The sequence below is a fragment of the Neltuma alba genome, unplaced genomic scaffold, assembly GCF_004799145.2.
Source record: "Neltuma alba isolate B1F8T4 unplaced genomic scaffold, ASM479914v2 tig00011422_pilon, whole genome shotgun sequence".
NCBI lineage: Eukaryota > Viridiplantae > Streptophyta > Magnoliopsida > Fabales > Fabaceae > Neltuma > Neltuma alba.
This window is the reverse complement of record NW_021636106.1, coordinates 137,206-157,300: the sequence shown is the minus strand read 5'-3', so window position 1 is coordinate 157,300 and position 20,095 is coordinate 137,206. Positions and strand designations below refer to the sequence as shown.

At 35.9% G+C, this 20,095-nt stretch overlaps 3 protein-coding genes across 6 annotated transcripts; 2 read left to right on the top strand and 1 right to left on the bottom strand.

Moving 5' to 3' along the window:
• Positions 1-303: 303 nt before the first annotated feature.
• On the top strand, positions 304-6,012 carry LOC114713326 (ras GTPase-activating protein-binding protein 2). 4 transcript variants are annotated; one of them, XM_028897945.1, is made up of 9 exons: positions 304-469; positions 1,388-1,573; positions 2,276-2,573; positions 2,661-2,896; positions 2,976-3,156; positions 3,407-3,528; positions 3,612-3,674; positions 5,280-5,343; positions 5,441-6,012. In XM_028897945.1, the coding sequence occupies exons 2-9, from the start codon at positions 1,388-1,390 to the stop codon at positions 5,671-5,673; spliced, it is 1,383 nt and encodes a 460-aa protein (XP_028753778.1). In that variant the 5' UTR covers positions 304-469; the 3' UTR covers positions 5,674-6,012. The 4 variants fall into 4 exon arrangements, with proteins under 4 accessions (XP_028753778.1, XP_028753777.1, XP_028753780.1 ...); XM_028897944.1 differs by lacking the exon at positions 304-469 and adding an exon at positions 988-1,009; XM_028897947.1 differs by lacking the exon at positions 304-469 and adding an exon at positions 989-1,009 and having other exon boundaries at positions 2,982-3,156.
• Positions 6,013-10,380: 4,368 nt separating this feature from the next.
• On the top strand, positions 10,381-14,018 carry LOC114713317 (ninja-family protein AFP3-like). Its single transcript, XM_028897933.1, has 3 exons — positions 10,381-10,419; positions 10,760-11,330; positions 13,564-14,018. The coding sequence occupies exons 1-3, from the start codon at positions 10,381-10,383 to the stop codon at positions 14,016-14,018; spliced, it is 1,065 nt and encodes a 354-aa protein (XP_028753766.1).
• A 1,022-nt stretch (positions 14,019-15,040) lies between these two features.
• On the bottom strand, positions 15,041-18,600 carry LOC114713333 (replication protein A 70 kDa DNA-binding subunit B). Its single transcript, XM_028897956.1, has 12 exons — positions 18,396-18,600; positions 17,838-17,984; positions 17,523-17,741; positions 17,227-17,404; positions 16,869-17,139; positions 16,684-16,786; positions 16,471-16,595; positions 16,304-16,382; positions 16,080-16,221; positions 15,786-15,943; positions 15,543-15,663; positions 15,041-15,456 (listed from the first exon to the last, which is right to left on the bottom strand). The coding sequence occupies exons 1-12, from the start codon at positions 18,521-18,523 to the stop codon at positions 15,256-15,258; spliced, it is 1,872 nt and encodes a 623-aa protein (XP_028753789.1). The 5' UTR covers positions 18,524-18,600; the 3' UTR covers positions 15,041-15,255.
• Between the last annotated feature and the right edge of the window lie 1,495 nt (positions 18,601-20,095).

Sequence of the window (20,095 nt, the reverse complement as noted above, 5' to 3'; positions counted from 1 at the left end):
TGTGATATGCATATTTGGTTGTCAAAATCAAGCGGACCTCCAATTTTATTGCCTTTAGCTACTCATTCTCTGACTTCCTTAACTAGTATATAATTTATTCAATGTCTTGATTGGCAAGATTTCTATGCTTAAATGTGAAATTGTTTGGTTGGTGTATAGTAGTTTCCTTGCAATTGTCTAAGCAGACAGAGATGGTCAAGCCATACGTTAAAAGTAAATTTTGTATTTTTTTAATTTATAGATTTGGAACAACACAAAGCGAATAAACTAAAATAATACGTCATAATGGGCAATGGGCATCTCACAGAAAAGGAAAGCGGAGTCTTCTTTTGTGATCTCCGAGCACGAAAGCTTCCGAATCTTTCCTGTGTCTCTCACTTCCTTCGCGTTTTTTAAGCCTCTGTTGTTCCCTTTCACTTGCAGAGTTCAGATCTCTTTTCTCTCGTCGCTTTAAATCGTTTCCAAGCAGGTACTCGCGCTCCTCTTTAATATATTCTTTGTGATTTAGTCAGATACGCTTATTCGGGTCTGTAATTTGGTTCTGTAGCTTACTTGCTGATTGATCTGTCAATATAATCTGATTTGCTTGAAGGGTTTTACTGGGTTTTCTTATTGTGATGATTTACCGGTGTCCACTCACAATTTTGCATAAAATTACATTTTTCTTGCCTCTTTCGACATTCTTCTCTAGGTCAGTACCCGTTCGGCAAACTCGTATTTTTACCGCCTTCGTGTACTAGGTCTCATGGTCTGATGCATTCTAAACTTGAATCCTGTTTGTCTGAAATGACCATACTGCTTCCATGGTCCATTAATGTTGCTTAACTGTGGGTATTTTGCCCGCAACTTGGGCTAAGTAATGAGATTCTGCTCAGGAAGCCTTTACTTATGACACTTGAAGTATGGACTGGGCATTGATTTTAGGCAATCATCTGGATCAGTTAGCTACCCAAAAGGAGAAAGGGGGGAAAAAAACTGAGCTGTTCCGGACTGAGGGTGGAAGTCAATGGTAAATGTTGGTCCCCTTCATAGTCTGCTTAAGTGATTAAGCTACGCATTCCACATTTGTGATTGCCAAGAAATCATTTTTGAGGGAGCTGTGGCTTTTGCAATCGACAATTTTTGAGTTCATCTGCCTTTCTCTTTATAATCCGTGTTAGATGTATTATTCCTATTGTATTTGGAGGTTTTGTTTTGATGATTTACCATTGATTCCCATTAAACAACTTTTTTAAGTCTTTCATGTGAAATGACTAGCTTGGTTCTCTTTTCTTTTGTCGATTTGAGATGGGGCAGAGCAGGGTGTCAAGCTGAAATAATCTTCTTTTTCTTTCCAGAGGTAAAGCTAATCCATGGTTAATGAGTTCTTTTGCTTGTACTTTCTTAGATGGCAATGCAGGAAGCCACCCCTGCCTCTCCCCCTAGTGCTGAAGTAGTTGGCAATGCCTTTGTGGAGCAATATTATCATATTCTGCATCAATCCCCAAACTTGGTGCACAGGTTTTATCAGGATTCAAGTTTCTTAAGTCGAACAGATGGCAATGGAGTGATGTCAACAGTGACAACTATGCAAGTAAGTTCAGCAGAAGGTTAATTGTGATGATCATTAAGCATGAAACTCAGACCAGATTACTGCTTTGCATCTATGTATTATAATTTTTTTAGCATCAGAATAAGCTGGCAATTACGTAATAATCAAGTTCTTTACATTGATAGAAGGGGTGGAAAACTTGAGCCATTATTCATCCTATCTTTCCATGACTTTATCCTGCCCAATCCAAACCATTAAAAATTTGTAAATTTAATGGTTTACATTGATAGCAATTACATGATAATTAAGTTCTTTACATTGATAGAAGAGGTGGAAAACTTGAGCCATTATTCATCCCATCCTTCCATGACTTTATCCAGCCCATCCAAACCATTAAAAATTTGTAAATTTATAACATATGCTATTAGCTGCAGTCTGTCAACCAACCTTAAGGTGGGTTTTTCTGTAACTGTTTGAAGAATTTCGTGGAGGAATAACTAAGCATCATCTTGTTTATATCCTTTTCACTTCATTAATTCTTCCGTGAGCATATTTACAAGGATAATTCCTGCCTTTTCATTTTTTATGACCAGATTCAAAACCATCGTCATAGTTGTGCAATTGGCCCTCAAACTTAAATATTTTTCTTATTGTCTTGTTTGTGCATGCTTTGAGGAAGTTCGATCTCTTGCATATATTAACACAACTTGATTTGCTTTAATTCCAACGCATTAATTGGAGCAGGCAATAAATGAAAAAATTCTGTCCCTTAACTATGAAGACTACACAGCAGAAATAAAAACTGCAGATGCTCAGGAGTCATATGATAAGGGCGTGATAGTTTTAGTTACTGGGTGCTTAACTGGAAAGGATGGTGTGACAAGGAAGTTCACGCAGACATTCTTTCTAGCTCCACAGGACAAAGGCTATTACGTCTTAAATGATGTATTTAGGTATATTGAGGATAAAGACACATTGCAATCAAATCCTGTCTCAGAAACCATCAACGAAAACACTGAGAAAGTTCCTGTGCCAGAAGCAGGTTAGTGTGATTTTTTGTTATGCGTATTACATAGTTTTTGTTTTCAGTAAAGCATGAAATTGATAATTGACTGTTTCATGTTTCTAGAGGTTGTATATGCTCCTGAACAACATGTGGCAGACCCTGCACCTTCTGTAGAGGTGGAATGCATTCATAATGGCGCTGAAGTTGATGAACCTTTGGACAATGAGGGGGAAGGATCAGTTATTGATGAAGAGGTTGTTGAACCCTCTACTGAACTGAATCAAAGCAATATTGTTGCAAGTGTTGATTCAACTCCAGCAGCCCAGGATGATGCACCAAGAAAATCTTATGCATCAATTGTGAGAGAATCCCTATTCAGTTTCCTTTTTTGTGGTTCTAATTCATCTCTTACATTTGTTAATGGTTTGTGACATTTAGGTGAAGGTAATGAAAAGTCATGCAGCACCTGGTCCTGTCTATGTTCCAAGCCGAACTGTAAGAGCGGCATCTGCAAAACCAAGTCAGCAATGGCCTGCTGCCGCCAAACCTACTCCTGGACCTGAGGCACCAGCTCCTAATAATGATAGTGCTCCTGAAAGTGGTTATGTTCATGAAGAAGGTATATACTGGAGCTTGTTGGCATGATTGAGAGCTATTTTATGTAGACAAGTTAGATGCAATTTAAAGACACATGCCGTCCTTGTTGACTTATTGTTCATCTTTATTAAGATTTGTGAGTGAAAAAGAATGAAACAGTCATAGTGGGAAAAAGGATCAGCAGAGTGGAATAATTATTCGAGATTCATTGATACATACCAGTGCTTTAAATTTCAGTTCAACAATAAGTTGACTTCCACTTTATTTTACAGCTGAAGGTCACTCGATATATGTACGGAATTTGCCATTTAATGCAACAGTTGAACAACTTGAGGAGGTGTTTAAGAAATTTGGACCTATTAAGCATGATGGAATTCAAGTTAGAAGTAGCAAGGTGCATAAATATTATTTTTCTGCACTCTAAAAACCTGTGAATTATCTAAAGGCAAGCTTAGTAGTTACTGATTTCTCTTGCAGCAGGGGTTCTGTTTTGGATTTGTTGAATTTGAAGAATTGAGTTCCATGCAGAGTGCACTTGAGGTACAGCTTGTTCTGTTAAACTGCTGAGATTATAGTTTTATATCAACAGAAACTGCTAATAGGTGTCTGTTTATGGGCAGTCATAGGATTTGCTAATCAAGTTCTAATTCTAACTTTTAGAGTGCTTTATGTGTAGTGTTACTTGTACAGGTTAGCTTTGCTTTGCAGTTTGGGTTAATGTTGTGTCCATGATTCCTAAATTCCAGCTTCTATTAGGAGTCACTATGGGGGTGGAATACTAAAAACCTAAATTGTTTAAAGAAATGTGATGAATGACTGTTTGATTGTCAAAGGTTCGAGGTGAAAACATCGTGACCTTGAATTCTTCCTTATTGGTGAAGTCTGCATACCTCATTCATAACTGGAAGTCCTTTCTGGAAATCCAGCTGAAGTAACACCGAAATGTACTTTGCAAATGGGATTGTTTTTTATGCTTATCGGAGTGGAAAATTTGCTGGGAATGTTTAGCAAGCTAGCTTTACTTTCACTTTCGTGTGTGGCAGATATAAAGGTCTGACTTGTGTGTAACTGAACTGACATGTCTATGATTGATTCACCTGAATGATAGGGAGTTCATTGGTTAAGTCACTGGTGATGTCTTTTATATGATGCTAGATGTCTATTTTCTCACTTGTTTGGTCTTTGTCCATAGAGCCCTGTGTTTTAGTTCTGATCAACGGCCCTGCTGGTTGATTTGTATTTGATGATAACCTTTCAAGGTTGCCGTTTCATTTCGTTCTCCTCTTTTTCAGTTTTTGAGTGGCCGTCTTTCTGCAATTAAATTTCTTGTTCTACCCGCCAAAATGTTTCACATTTAGTCCTCATTGTCTTGAACCGCTGAATACCTGGTACTGTGGTGAATTTTAGTGACAGTGTTAGTGGGAACAGGGCATACTTTGGGGAATGCTTTATACGTAGAAGATACTGGGCATATGATTGAGTGCTCATGACACATAATGGCAGTGATGATGCAGAACAACTTCTGATAACTGTTGACTGGCATATATATGCCATGTGGAAGGAGATGAGTGAGAGAATGGGAAATAAGTCAACTTAGTGATCTATTTTACTCATAAAACCCCTAGAGTAATTTTGGCCTCTAGATAGCTGATCTTAATGCTTGTTGTACCGTGTATATATCTTAGACTTTTGCAGTTTTGTATGTTGAATGTTAACTGAGACCCCCTTCCTCTTCTCTCTCCTCTCTCTCTACCCAAAAAGGGAATGCTATTTGCGTTTAAATTTACTGGGATGTCCTCCTATCCAATGCGGAATAGATGGATTTATATCTTGTCCCCTGTTTTGGAGTATCTCGAATTTGTTGTAAAGTTTGGTTGTAATGGCCACATGAGCTTTATCAGTAGCAAAGTAGGGCAATGAAACAAAATTGAAGACCATATAACTTTGAATTGCTATTTCTCTAGAATAGAAAGCCCATCAACTGAAATAAGGAGTGATGTAAATTTGGAATTGAATCACAGTTTGCGTACTGGCAGAATTTAGATTGTTCTGAAGTGTCTTCATGATGCATCTGCATTTTTCTATCATTGAATGTCATGATTTGCTGATGCTCCAACTAATAAACCTGGCTGAAATTCATTTTAGGCGGCCCATGTGACCATTGGTGGTCGGCAAGCTGCTATTGAGGAAAAAAGAACGACTACACGAGGTAAACTGTTTGACGCAAAGAAATTATATCTTATGAGGGGTTGGATTACGGTTGAGATAGAGGCTGATTTTGTTATTTTCATGTAATCCTATTCCAGTCAGCGGTAGCAGTGGGAGAGGAAGGTATCCTTCAGGAAGAGGTAGCTTCAGAAATGAGAGCTTTAGGGGCCGAGGGAAATTCAGCAGTGGCCGAGGTTATGGAAGAGGTGAATTCAGAAACCAGGGAGAGTTTTCTGGGCGGCCTAAGGGTTCAGCTGGACAGAAAGGAGACAGTTCTTTAGGCCAAAATGGAAGTGGACGAGGCAGCCGGCAAGGCGGGGGAAGGGCATAGTTCTCAACCATCAACCTAAGCACGATCATTGGTGAAGAGAAACTAGTTGATGGGTTTTTTTTTTTTTTTTCCTCCCTCTTTTACTTTTTGTGGTTAGCAGGAAAGCAAGCAAAAGACCACAACATTTTTCCCTTGTTGAGGAAAGGGGACAATAATTTACCCTGTGGTTAAATAGGCGGAAGTTGAGGGTTCAGATTTGCATGTTGCAATCATTCAACGGTATATTAGTCATAAATTTATAATTAGGAGGCTTACTCGGCCCATACACGAGTGTTTTGGCAGACTCATGTTTTTTTTTTGCTATTTTCAAAATGAATATTCTCTCTCTCTCTCTCTCTCTCTCTCTCTCAATCTCTTTTGCCATGTCATTTTCGTTTCCAGTTGTTTCCAAAATGTTTCTTTTTGTTTGGTTTCGTAGCCACGTAATTTCCTTCTTAAGACCACCTCTATGAACTCGGAAGATTTAATAGGGCAGATTGACAATGAACAAAAATATAAGCACATAAAAGATATCTTTACGTTTAATGTAAGCTATAAACTTTAGAGGGGTAGTTCGGCATTACGTGTGTGTGTGTTGTTCTTGTGGGAACTCTGGTTGCCAAAAGTGATGATAATGAATGGAATATGAATCGTTGCGAATATGTTTGATGTGATAATGAATATTCCACTGAAAAATAAAACTTTTATTGCAAAAGTTGAAATGCCCTCCAAACTCTCTCTCCCATACCTTCCTTGTTCTTCTTGTCATTGCTGCTCCTTCTTGGCCATTTCCTTCAACCGATTCCATCAACATCACTTCCTTTCCAGTGTGCTTCCGCTCTCCCACGTTCTTCAATTATGCTTTCTATTTAGTCCGTCTGGTTTACCACTCATATCCTTATTATCTGTTACTTGTAGGAGTTTTTAACATACCAAGAAGAGTATTAAATATGCGTAATCCTTCACTTTTGTCCTTATTAAGTATAACATTAAATACTAATATATTTTTACTCACACATACCCTCTCTCTTCACCTTTATTATAATTCAACAGGACAGAATTGAAAATAAAACATTATAAAAAGTACAAGTGACAAATCAAAAAAGCCAAAATCTCTCCCTACAAGTAACAAATAATAAGCATAAGAGTGGTATTTTGGTGGTTCTCCTTTTAATTTGCTTCATTAAGTTTGTCTCAACAAACTTGATACTATTAAAATCAAAGCTTAGTCTCTTTAATACTACCTCCGATTCAAAATATAAAATAAACTTTCTTAAAAGGATTAGTTTTTTTTATAAGATAATATTCACTTTAGTTCAAACATCTAATGAGCTTGTTTCAATTTTACTCTTATATATTCTCTTTCCTCTTTAATTCATTTATTGCATCTTTTACTTATTCTCTTCATTAATAAGGGTATATTAGGAAAAACAAATATATGCCTTACATATTTATTGTTTTAAATTAATTTTAATTTATTTCTTGATAAACATAAATCGATAAAGTTCAACTTATATTTTGAACCGGAGGGAGCATATTTCAAACCAAAAGCACTAATGTTTCAGACAAAACAAATACAGAAGGTGATGAAAAATCAGGAAAATAAATGATAAGGATTAAGAACAAAATATGTCAGGCAAAAAAAAAAAAAGAACAAAATATGATTAAACGTATAGCGTTTATATTTTCCTATTTTATACTCTATATTTGTGTATTTAAGTGTCTTTAACAAATTTTTCAATATTTATTATCACTGAGCGACGTGTCTTCTTGATTTTTTTTTGGGGGGGGGTTAATTACCTCATGTTATTACATAATACTCCCCTGATCCTATTTATAAGTTATTTCCAACATGTTTCACATAGACTAAAGAAAATCTTAAACTATATTAACTCTTCATTAAAATATAACGACTTTTCAACTTTACCCCTATTTAATATACACACCTTTCAAAATAAATGACTATCAACACTATAATAAATAAAAGATAATATCGTATATTCATGATAAAAATTTAATAAAATGATTTATAAATAGGATCAAAATAAACTTTTTCTCTCTACCCTATAAATAAGACCAGAGGAGTAATGTTTTTGTTTACATCAGGAGCATTTAAACCTTTAACGATACATGACATTATCTGGCTCCCGTTATCATTTCAACTATGGTCAAGCGGTTAGTAATTAAAATTGCTCCAAATATTATAAAGGCCTCCCCTTGAGGATTGATAGCCTCGAATTAAGCCAAATAAAATAAAAGAGTAATTGATAAAACCAAAGTTACCCTATCTTTCCTCCAAACACCACCCCATAAATCTTAATATAGGCTGCTCATGGAGCCAAGCCTAAATCAGACCACACACACACACACTAGGTTAATACAATTTTTTTTAAAAAAATTATCTTAATTTTTATTTTTTGGTTTTAGTTCCCTAAATTTCTTTTCATTTAAAATATTGATGTCAATAATTTAATAACAACATAAATTAATTTGTTTTATGATGAATCAAAACCTAACTATCGTTTTGAAACTTGATGAACTAAAATCAAAATTTGTGTAAACTTAAAAGACCAAAATTATGTTAAGCCAAGGGAAATGCTTACTATAAGATGATCTTAAAGTAAAAAAAAATAGAGTTTAGTAATAAATACTATATTTGGTCCTAAATATATAATTTAGTTTCTAATATAAATTATATTACAAACTAGATCTTATACTTTAATATCTGATAACATCTGAACCAGGTTTTCCAGATTTAAGGCTGCATATGCAAAATACAGTTTTTGAATAATATTTCTTCTAGAAGTAGAAGCATTGTAACAATTTCATGGACACGTGTGTACTGAAATGGAGAAGAGGAAAATGAACACCGATTATTTTCATTGGGAAGCCAGTTTGGTGTCATTTGCCTCTTTAATGCTGCAGATGCCAAACTTCTATATAATCCAAATCTCCTCTTTTCTGTGATGCACATTCATATTGTATTTAAATTCATTCCTTTTTTTTTAATTATAATCAATTTAAGTTAGTTATTTAAATAAACATATTAACACTAGATTCAAATTCGAAATATCATCAAAATATAATAGGAAGTAACTAAGACAATTTGCCATTGATAAATTTTAATGGACAACATAGTCGTCAGGACAACTTGCTATTGATAATTTTTTAAATTCATTCAACTATTTTCAATTTTCAACATATATCTATTTGATTATGACCTGTCTTGTTATGTTGACAATAATTTCTTACACCAACTTTATGACTTTTAATACTCCTCCAATCCTTAATATAAAACCCATTTAACTAATTTGATTAGATTAAGGAAGTTAGGTAAGTTAGTTAATTATAAGAAAAGTGACACATTTTTCTTAAAACACTATAATCATCTTTTTTAATACCCTTCTCCCTCTTCTATTTGATTATGGTTGAGGGAGTATCTATAAGGGTAATTTAGAGAAAATTGATAAATATGAGAAATGGATCTTATATTTAGGACCAAACTAACTTAAGAATTGGGTCCTATATTAAGGACCGGAGGAGTATATATATATGATATTTTTTAAATGATACTCCTCCGGTCCTTAATATAGGACCCAATTATTGAGTTGGTTTTGGTCCTAAATATAAGACCAATTTATCATATTTTTTAATTTTCTCTAAATTACCCCTATGGATACTCTCTCAATCATAATCAAGTAAAAGAGGGAGAGAGGGTATTAAAAAAGATGATTATGGTGTTTTAGGAAAAACATGTCATATTTCTTATAATTAACTACCTTACCTAACTTCCTTAATCTAATCAAATTAGTTAAATGGGTCTTATATTAAGGACCAAAAGAGTATTTTTTATAGTATGAAAAGTGAAAGAATATCATGAGTCAGTCATGCTAGTTTTAGCTTTGATAATTTTTCCATGATAGCATTTAGTATATTCTTGATGCTTTTGTTTACTTTGATGAGATCTCACATTATAATATAGAGATTGTAAGAGGTGAGAAAAGCAATATATGAAACACTTTTAGGATATTTTCTTAAAATGTTAACTGAATAATTTAATGAAGATATCTGTACCATTTTTATTTGATGGTAAATTTGGATGCAAAATAAGATGCTTCAGTTTGGTCAACATGATTCACCATCGATGACAAAAACTTAACATGTTACAAATAAGTAAATTAAACTAATTATACTCAGAATCAAAATAAAAACGCTAATTATAGATAACTATATTAATTTTTTTAAAACAAATAATAAGGTAAATAAATAATTTTTTATTTAAAAAAAAAAAAAGAGAAAAGAATATCAAAATGCACGCTGCATAATGAATTGAAGTGTAATCGGATTGTGAAGACGACGCGGCGAGTGAGCGATCCCGCCGGGGAAGTGGGAGAAGGATCCAAATGACATTTAAAGCAAAACAAACACTATCTGTCACTTTTTTTTCAAAACTGATTAGTACCCCAAACTTCTTTCGAAATTACATGACAGTCCCATGGCTCATGACGCAGCCAGGCTCATGAAACAAGTGTCCGACCACTGTTGCTTCGAGTTGCTCCTACTCGCAGCGCCGAGGCGAGAAGCTGGCAAGAGAGGTCGCGCCAGAGCAAAAGGGCTTTCTTATTCTTAATCTCTGGCGATTCAAACCTCTCTTTCTCTCTCTTCCCTCTGATCACCACGTGGAATTTTGGAAGTGCGTTGTCACACTGTTCACTATATACCAACAACATGCAGAAGAAAGCAACTGTGTATGATCTTCTCATTCAGGTCCACCCTTCTTTATCTCTATCTTTTTTCCTCTGCGTTTCTCCTTCGTTTCATTATCTTTCCTTTCTCTGGTGCCGCAGTTTTCATCGTAACAGCCCCCTGAGCTGGCCTGCATCCACAGTTTTGATTCTCTTTTTACTAGTATAAATATTTTGTTCGTAGAACTTAGGATTGCAACCAAATTTGAGCTTCTTCCCCTCTTTCCTCGTACATTTTCTCTGTATTTGATCGCCATTAACTCTTGGGGAAGTGGGTGTGGAGTTTTTTTTGTTTTTTGAAATGATTTTAAGGGGACAATCCAAATTCTTGTGTCTAACTTCTGTACATCTGTTTCTCGCAGGGAGCCGTTATTGTCAAAAAGTTGTCACCTTTCGCTTCGATTTCGATGGAGTCGGCAACCCAGGAAACTCGGGTGGAACAGATTGATTTCTTCAAGCGAGAAGGCAAAACTACTCCGCATTTTCTTCACCGATTCTTTCCCGAGAAGCCAGCCAACTCTGAGTCATCCCACAATGTGAAACAATTAAACCTTTCCCTCGATCTTTCTATGGATGGGTTCTATAGTCAAAATGCAGAAGAAGTGCCTTTGACGAGGTCGTCAACCATTCCTGGAGATCTCACCCTCATGGCTGATAATGGGGTTCGTTGGAATTCCTCTAATTCTTTGTATAGGTCCTCTTCCCTTCCCGTGGAGGCTGAGAGGGCTCTTCTGAGGTTTGGGGATTTGCAGACGATGAGAAGGGCTGAGACTGGGAGGAGATGGCTCCAAGAGCGGATGAGGAAAGCGGCGGAGGCTGCGGCGAGAAAGTTTGGTGCGGCTGTTGGTGCTTCAAAGGTTCCTGCAACTTCTCCTGCCGCTGTCAAGCTCACGATACTGGAAAATCCTTCCGTGGCTTCATCAAAGCATGAAGGTAACTTCATTTTCTTTACTATGTTTCTGGTTTGATTGATTGGTAATCAAATTAAGTTTGACATTAGTCTTCTAATTATTGCCGAACACGCAAAATGAGAAGAAATGCTTCTGGAATGATAATATATATATATATATATATATATATATATATAAATGTGCCCCATCATCGCGGTAAGCTGACTGTATCATATATGGTGATGCCTTTTTTTTTTTTGTGGCTTAACATCCTTGTATACGTATATTTCCGAATTAGTTTTTTGTTCCTCCGCTGTCAGGGTTGATTAAGAATTAATTGCTTGACTGTTTTTTTGGCACAAAATTGCTTGGCTCTTAATACTTATGGTTTGAGTTGCAATTGAGTGGTCAAAGAATACGTCGATTTTTGTTTTTGAACGCTTTATATTCCTCTTCTTCTTTATGTCATTCTTCTTTCCTAAGTGAATTTTAGCTAATTTATGATCATTAAGTTTTTGCGCAACTATGTTCAAGTCGGATCCTTTTGATATTGGTGATGGTGAGTAGTGCTGAAAAGAGTTAAATAGGGAGAAAATAAATTTGATGAATTAAAATAGAATCTCTTGCTTCGCTCCGGAGGTATAGGGTGCATGAAAGCATTATTTATGTCGTTTTTCCGAGAATATTACTGTAAAAGATACCCGTTGCCACCGTGGATACTACTTAAACGTGACAAGGGATGTGTTGCAACATGCATGATACGATGAATCTAAAGGTGACAGGTCATCGACAAAGCATCTACTAGTAAGTCTCATAAGTGTGTTGTGTAAGATTGATTGTATGTGGCAGCATGACAACTAAAGAAACGACAATGGAAAATATCACCAATTGATTGTAAAGCCTACTACCCAACTCCAATCTAAGCAATATATGTTTATAGAAGCTTCTCCCTGAGAGGAAAGAAGATCCATATCTTGTTAAGATAACATAAGAGGCATTGTAATGTATTTTTAATTACAAGCATGCTAATTAACTAATAAGCAAGTTTAGAAATTCTGTTAGATCTCAGAATTCTCTATCATTTTTCTGTGAGCAGTAATACAAGTAACAAGTCATTATAGGACCCATGAAGGTGAGTAGTTTAGTAGTTGTGAGAAAAAAGGACAGCAAGGTTTCAACCTCTTTGTCTGATGCTTCTTCTTGTCAAATATGTTTATGTTATTGACGTTGTCTGATGCTGTTCATTGCTTGATATGTTTGGACCAGCCTAGATTATCAATCGTTACCACTTAAAATGATCAGATTCACTGAAATATGCATGTGTTTTTCTTTGCTGTTCCTTTATCAAGCCTCCATTATATTGGACCTTCCTCCCCGGTTCTCCTCACCTCATAAGGATACATTAAAATTATATATATATATATATATATATATATATGCACAGCTTTTTAATCTCTCTCTGGATCTCATGTCAATAATTTTCATATTGTTTGGCTTTTCCTTTATAAACTCAATGTTTGGCTGTCCTGTCTTCATCTATTAGAGCTGAAATAAAAACAAGTGGGCAAGGGTTCAAGTCTAATTTCAAACAATGTGTCTGGGAAACAAATTATGTTCTCCACTTAGTCCAGATAAATGTTCGAGCTTTACAAGGTGGTCTGTCAGTTTTTGCTGGTAGTAGCATCACCATCGGCTGGCTACATGCTCGCTTAAGCCAATGCAGTCTCATGGTGGTGTCACTAAATTACAGGCTTAGCCCAAACACAACCAATCTCACGCCAACAGGACTACTGGAATTTGGACAGACATCACTGTTATAGTTGTTAGAAGACAATTGTCATGGATGCTGCAGGCTTATATCTTAGCACTGAATACGTATCTCTGAATCATTTATCTATAATGATTTGAAACACGGCTTAATATTCATGACAGTAAAACTGGATAATAATTTTCCCATCTAGATTTGCAACTGGTCCAAGATTAATAAATTACGAATGCTTCTATGTGGTTCTATCTTGTGTTCTTCTACCTAATCATGTGGTATGTGGATAATATCTGATGATGTATAGCTGTAGTTAAATTATGACTTGCAGTGTTTCATTTAAAGACTATTTATTTGCTTGACTATAATAATTTGTAATTTTGTTTTTCTGGATGATAAGTAACTAAGACTTTCTTTTTGCCACAGTTCTTAATACTGTCACTCAACTGTTTTGTCATTTTATCATACTCATTTGAATCTGAACTTCTTTTGTTCTTTCTTTCTGTTCTAAAAGGCTTGTTCGTTAATGGTCCATATGGCATGCCCTACACAGGCCAGAGAGGTTTGGCTGGAGTTGGGGCCAATCCCAACTTCCAGACATCATCCAACAGGGGCAAAGAGATCATGTTTTATCCGAAACCAATGGCTAGGGTTTTGCCACCAAGGCCTGCTGATACCAGACTGGAGAATCGACCGAAAAGGCCTAAGCTTAGGCCTTTGGAACCCTGCAGTCTTAGATATGAAGATTTGGCAGTCCTTAGCAAAATGCCGACTGTGACTACCACCGGAGATGGCCCCGGCGGGAAGAGAATACGGGGCTTTCTATATACTTATAGGGGAGGCCAAGTCAGCATCGTCTGTGTCTGCCATGGCAAGTTTCTGACTCCAGAGGAATTCGTGAGGCATGCTGGCGGCAAGGATGTGGCCAATCCCATGAAGCATATCACTGTCTGTTCCAACCCCTTTTAAGTTTCTTGGTCACTCACCCTTCTTGCGATGTACAGAGGAAACAAAAGTTATCTTACTTAGTTGTCCATAATGTCTGCTCCTTTAGGTGAAGGAAAACTCCAAATAAGATGGTTTTTCCTTCTCGTAAAAATTTATAATAATTCTCTTTTTCTAGATAATTGAAATTTCAATACTAGAATGGGTAAAACAGAAGACTTCATCTCGGAGAAGATAGCATTTCTGATGTAATGAAACTAATTAATACACCATGATTTTAGTATCTTTGTATTAGAGTTCAAAGTTGGGATAACATTAAAGTCGTTATAGCGAACCAATTTGTTTGCAGGATTTATTAGTTCATGGCATGCTAATGTGATTGCGTGCTGGTGTGGAAACTAATTTAGTTCCAATGTACATGTGCCTTTTCTCCCACAGTAAGTGGGAAACACCATTAAAATTTAGTAAAGTTGTTCTAAACATGGTAAGCTGATGACTTGATGCACAACTAAAGTTTAGTAAATCACACAATTCATCCTCATTATGTTATGAGATGGCATTGAGTGATAAAATCACAGTGAATTAATGTTTAATATACCTGTTTTGGGCTTTTAGCACACATAAAGTATCTTGAACCACTTTATTTGCTCATGCTTCCTAGGAGTTATGTACCATGCAGAAAATTGTTTTGATAGTAAAAATGTAACTACAATGGGCAATGACCAACAACAGTTGATATAGTTGGTAAAAAATCAACCCAACTCACCTAAATATTTTTCATATCAAAAAGAAAAATCCAAAAGGCAATGCCGACGGGTGTATTTTCAAAGCCCAAGTGTCCTTTTTTGGTGGACCCCTTCGCTTATCTAATCCGAAAAACAAAAAAAGACACAACTGAAAGCTGTATCATGTAGGAATACAACGCACCGCAAGTTGCAAATTGCACTTAAAACGCTCGCATCTATTTGTCTAGAGCATTAATAAATCAGTCGTAGACCAAATTCTATTTCTACACAGCCAAGTCTAAAACTAAGTGGTCACATTCATGAATTCAAAAGCTTTCATTGCTATCTTTTTAAAAGACTAAAAGACTACACTAATACAATATATTTTTCGCATCCAGAGCTGTAATAACGGGAAAGGCCGCCAGCATAGTGCATATAGATAAATTACGAAGATATATACATTAGTTAGAGCCAATAACAAGAACGAAAAAGGGCTGTGATTCAGAAAACCTAAACTCAAAATAAGCATATCAACTTTATTGTGGAGCTGTCATCTTTGAAATCTCTTCCAGGAGAATTCTTGACTCAGCAGCATAATCAACTGGAGCAACAGCTCGGACAGTTATCCTCTGCCTCTTCTCGTTCATGTACTCATTCTGAGAAACACTAACACGGAATAGATGAGGGGCCCAGGTCGCTTGTTTCAATTTCATTTGATACGGATTATCTTCTCCCTCCTAAAATCAACAATACATGAATGAAGTTTAAAAGCATGGTCACATTGTCATAAAGACAATTTAAACTTAGGTTACTGGCAATCTACCTCTGATTTTAGGCTATCTAGCTCATTAGCAGAACACCCAACGATCGCCTCAGCTTCATTATTGAAGATCGAGACATAAGCTTCGCCGCTTGCATCAGAAACTCTTGCAACCAAAATATACCTAAAACAGATGAAACAAAATGATAAATTTAACAAGTTATAGAAAAGCAACCCCTTAGTAAATTAGCAAAATCAAGTCCCCAGTTAGAGAGTCTTTCACTTAAGCAGAGTTTACTGCATTACCTTAAAGTGCTTTCAACGTTTTTCTGGCAACCTTCACACCAATAGCCAGATCCAATGGCTTCAGTGGCTTTCTTGTTGCAAGTTGTACAAGCCCGATACCACATTGTCTGATCAGGCCTAATGGAGCTTATATGTGCCCTGATACTGAAAAATGCAGGCTGCCAAAAGCAACAGAGACCGCATCAAACTCATGATTTAATTGTTAACTACGACAATTCACTGAAATTGCAAGTTGTTCGATTATAGTTACATCGAGCATTCATATCAAACAGCAGCAAAGAATTAATATATTACCTTGTCCTCTCCCAAGGACTTGTTTGAGGTTATTTGAGCAAGAGAAATACGGTCAGAGTACACTGATCTCATTCCATTTTTGGTTACAGATGCACTAGAGCCAATGGAAGCCATGGGAGCGTCTTTACCTTCAGACTCATACCTGTCGACACAGTACGGGACATGACTAAGATTTCCACTATAATGTCATGACAAGAGAAAGTAGCTTCTGGAAAATACTATACCAGCATCTAAGCCTTTTCGCTTCAGGTATATCAGGATTAATCAGAACTGCACTTCTGCTTATAGTTGACAAGGAAACGCCTGAGATAGAAGAGATACAAGCACGTCAGATAAGGCTCTTACTATCATGCTATGCTATCCAATTCCAATCAACATAAAGTTGACATACCTTGAAAATCCCCAACCTTGAGAGACTTGATTGCAACTATTGGAAGTTTATCAGCAGTGTCCAGCAATTCTTGCCCTACATTAGTTGCAAGTTCACTCCACAAAGACACAACCACTGTCTTCTTTCTGCAATTGGAAAAGTTTATATATTAGGATATTCAGTATAATACAGAAGTACAAATGTTAATCACGGGGAGAAGTTGCTTTTACTAACGTTTCATCAGCAATAGTAATATCACGCTTTGAAATACTCTCATTGTTACTCTTCCTTCGAATGCTCATAGTGGAAGACACATTCTGAACAACTCCCATGACATCTGAAATTCACAAAAGTAGACATTATAAAAGGGCGTCTAAAAATTCAACATAGATGTGCTACACCTTCTTGATAATACTCACCAACAAGGTCACTCCTATTGACAAAAGGACCCAGCTGATCAATCGGGACAAAGTTAAATTTTGTTTCTGGAACAAAACTTTCTTCATTGGCTGCCTCTTCCACCTCAGAGTTCTCATTCAGCGTCATCTCATAATCGTTTTGGACAGTCTTGAACTGTTTGTTGGCAACCTTTAAAGTTCCCTTGGAAATATAGTAAACCTTCCCAAGCGCAAATCTGTCATAAAATTTCCTGGCAGCCTCATTAAACATTGTTGCTTGAATTTGAGTGCCCTGCATTGTTACAACCAGATGGAATTAAAAACTGCAGAAATACTCAATCTACAGTTAAAGAATAGTTTTTCACAGTTTGAATATTACATCTTCATCTGTCAATTCCACGTTGAAGACACAACCTTCCCCTCTAGCATTCTTGTAGGAACGCATATTCCCTTTGTTTGTTACACGAACCTTTATAGTCCAATTACCCTGATAAGGATTTAAGGAAACAAGAGGGCGCACCCTGCGTGTCATGGCCATCCGTACAGAAGGGGCAGTGCTGAAATATCAATTAAAAAAGCGTCAAATGCTCAGAGTCAAACCAATAAAGCTTAAAAGATTTTGAGCCTGAAATTTCATCAGGAATAGAATACAAACAATATCACAGGAATGCCTACTTTGTGTGTTGTTCGTATACAATCTGAGCGGCAGATTTGGACACCATTTCTTGCTTTGGTCTCAAAATAATGCCAGCAGCTTCACTTTTCGCCTCACTATTGATTTCACACTCTTGCTTTGGATTCAAAAGAATGGTGGGGCACTCACTCTTGACTTCTGTTTTTATCTCCATCTCAAGAGCGGGAGAGACTGATTCACATTTTGTAACAATAAGATATCTACAAAATAAAAGCAAAACAAGACATGGGATCTCAGCATATCATAAAAGTAGTTAATATATGAAGTCATGTGTTAGGGGCATCGCAAACACTTACTTCTCTGACTTATTTGGGATATCATTGAGAGTATAATCAACTATGCGGATAAGACCCAGGTTCTGAATACTTCCTGAAATGACTTGGGAATTTTGATTAGAAGGGAGGATTGCCCTTAACTTCACCTTTCCATCGCTAGCCGTGAACCTATAGCAGATCAGCAACCAACAATGTCAAAAGTCAATAGATTTCATGAACACAGGCACAGAAAACTATCAAATATCAGGAATAGCGACTGACGGGTTTTATTTTCTCCGAATAAAGATCAAAGCACAAATATAACAATAGATTACAAAGTCATAAACATCTCGGGTAAAAAGTTCGAGCACGGAGCCAAAAGAAGATAGTTTCAAGAATCCCAGTTTGCAAACCACAAAACCCACTCGTATTATAGTGGGTAGGAATCAGTTGATTATGCGAAGGAGAAAGAAATCCCCAGATAAAATCCCACATCACAAAGACAAAGAAAATAGAACACTTAAGCATAGCATAAAATTTGTACAGATTAAATTAAACAAACAAACATGTGATAGCAGAAGGTAAAGGGCGAAGACTCACATGAATCTATTACCGCTTTGCTTGAGATCCAGAACTTGGACGATGATCTCTGGAAGCTCCGAGGAAGAATCTGGCGAGGGGTTGGCAAGCAATATCGAAATCGCGTCGGAGGTAACTGATTTCGCCATCCTCTTTTGCTGTATATGATTTCAGGCGCTTGAAGCTAAAAGATGAACGGAACAAAATGACTAAATGAGTTCTGAAACTAAGTGAGTGGGTGTATTTGTATTATTGTATAAGCGTGTTCTGGCGGGAAATGGTCTCGAATTGTTTTCCTCCCGCTGCCACCGCGTTTGGGCCCAAAAGAATTTCCCTCTTTCAAATTTGCATCTAGTTTCGCGGTACTTTTTCAGCTGCCTGTCATTTCTTTTCTTTTTCCCTTTTTTTTTTCCAATTCTCAACCAGCATTTCTCGGCCCACCCCTTATGATTGCTAATTTCCGTCGGAGAATGAAGAAATAAATAAATACAGTGCTTGCTCAAATATGCAGGTCAAGCAAATTGATGGTAAAAAATTAAGAGCCAATGAGTTTTTTTTTTTGGCCTGAGCCTCTGAGTATTTTTTTAAATTTATAAGTTTTTATTGTTTTTGAAAGTTTAAAAAAATATAAAAAATCTTTTAAAATAATTTAAATAGTATGTGTAGCTTTTTCAGTTTTAAAAAAAATTGAAACAGGGCTTAAAAGAGGAGAGTTGTCAGACTCAAAGGTTAAGGCCATAAGAAGACTATTCTTGTAGAAAATAAGAAAAATGAGAGAAGCTGCACCAAATTAATCGTCTGCTAGACTATTAATTTGTAACTTTGTATCGTAATATCCATTAGGTAGATGCAGAGTTGTTAATAATTAGGAATTATGAGTGATGATAATGCTTATATGAATATAATATTAAAAACGGGTAATATGCGCAGCTGATTTTTTTTTCAGATAATTATCTGATATTTTTTTGAACAATTACCTTGTCGAAATTAATTAAGTTGTGTAAATGAAATTAAATTTTTATAATTAAAGCTAAAAAATCTGTTATACATTAATTGCAACATGTTTAAAAGTCTTACCTACGCGGCCCAGTGAAACAAAGCGGGTAATGGATTTGATGTCCATCTAGGTAGGTGATTTATTATTCACGTCAATATTAATATTATTACCTGTGTATTGTATAAATTATTTGTGTTTGATGCTGGTAAAAAAAAAAAAATTTGTGTTTGATGAACGTAAATTCACTTATACTACATGTCTCATATACAATTTATAAAACAATGCATTTTTATTATATACTAAGTCCAATACTTAATATAACAGCTACTTTGACTTTTAATTTAGTCATAAATATAAAAGTTTAATCCATTTTATCTCTTATATTTATCTATTTTTTCCTCATATAATTCTTATAGTACCTGTATATGTTAAGGAGTTACTGTCAATAAGTAATTCAAACACACATGATTAATAAGGGTATTTTAGGAAAGACAACATCTATTTACTACAAATAACTAACTCAATCAACTTCTTTAATCTCTCCAAATTAATTAACTATGTCTTATATTAAGAACTGGAGATAGTACTTATATTCTAACATGTGTTTCCCTGTTCAGTGTTAAAAAAATGATTCAAGACCAATGGCAATAACAGCGCGTCAGCACACACTCAAATGAGGTTCACACTCTTAACTTGGGTGTTGATATGTATATGCATATATGTG

Excerpts from the sequence above, each read along its gene's own strand:
- LOC114713326 (XM_028897944.1), top strand. Across the intron at positions 3,529-3,611 it reads TTCAAGTTAGAAGTAGCAAG|CAGGGGTTCTGTTTTGGATT; the intron begins GTGCATAAATAT and ends TTTCTCTTGCAG. Across the intron at positions 5,344-5,440 it reads AAAAAGAACGACTACACGAG|TCAGCGGTAGCAGTGGGAGA; the intron begins GTAAACTGTTTG and ends ATCCTATTCCAG.
- LOC114713317 (XM_028897933.1), top strand. The coding sequence starts at position 10,381 with ATGCAGAAGAAAGCAACTGTGTATGATCTTCTCATTCAG. Across the intron at positions 10,420-10,759 it reads TGTATGATCTTCTCATTCAG|GGAGCCGTTATTGTCAAAAA; the intron begins GTCCACCCTTCT and ends TGTTTCTCGCAG. Across the intron at positions 11,331-13,563 it reads GGCTTCATCAAAGCATGAAG|GCTTGTTCGTTAATGGTCCA; the intron begins GTAACTTCATTT and ends CTGTTCTAAAAG.
- LOC114713333 (XM_028897956.1), bottom strand. The coding sequence starts at position 18,523 with ATGGCGAAATCAGTTACCTCCGACGCGATTTCGATATTGCTTGCCAAC. Across the intron at positions 16,222-16,303 it reads GCGAAAAGGCTTAGATGCTG|GTATGAGTCTGAAGGTAAAG; the intron begins GTATAGTATTTT and ends CTGTGTCGACAG. Across the intron at positions 15,944-16,079 it reads AGTCCTTGGGAGAGGACAAG|CCTGCATTTTTCAGTATCAG; the intron begins GTAATATATTAA and ends TGCTTTTGGCAG.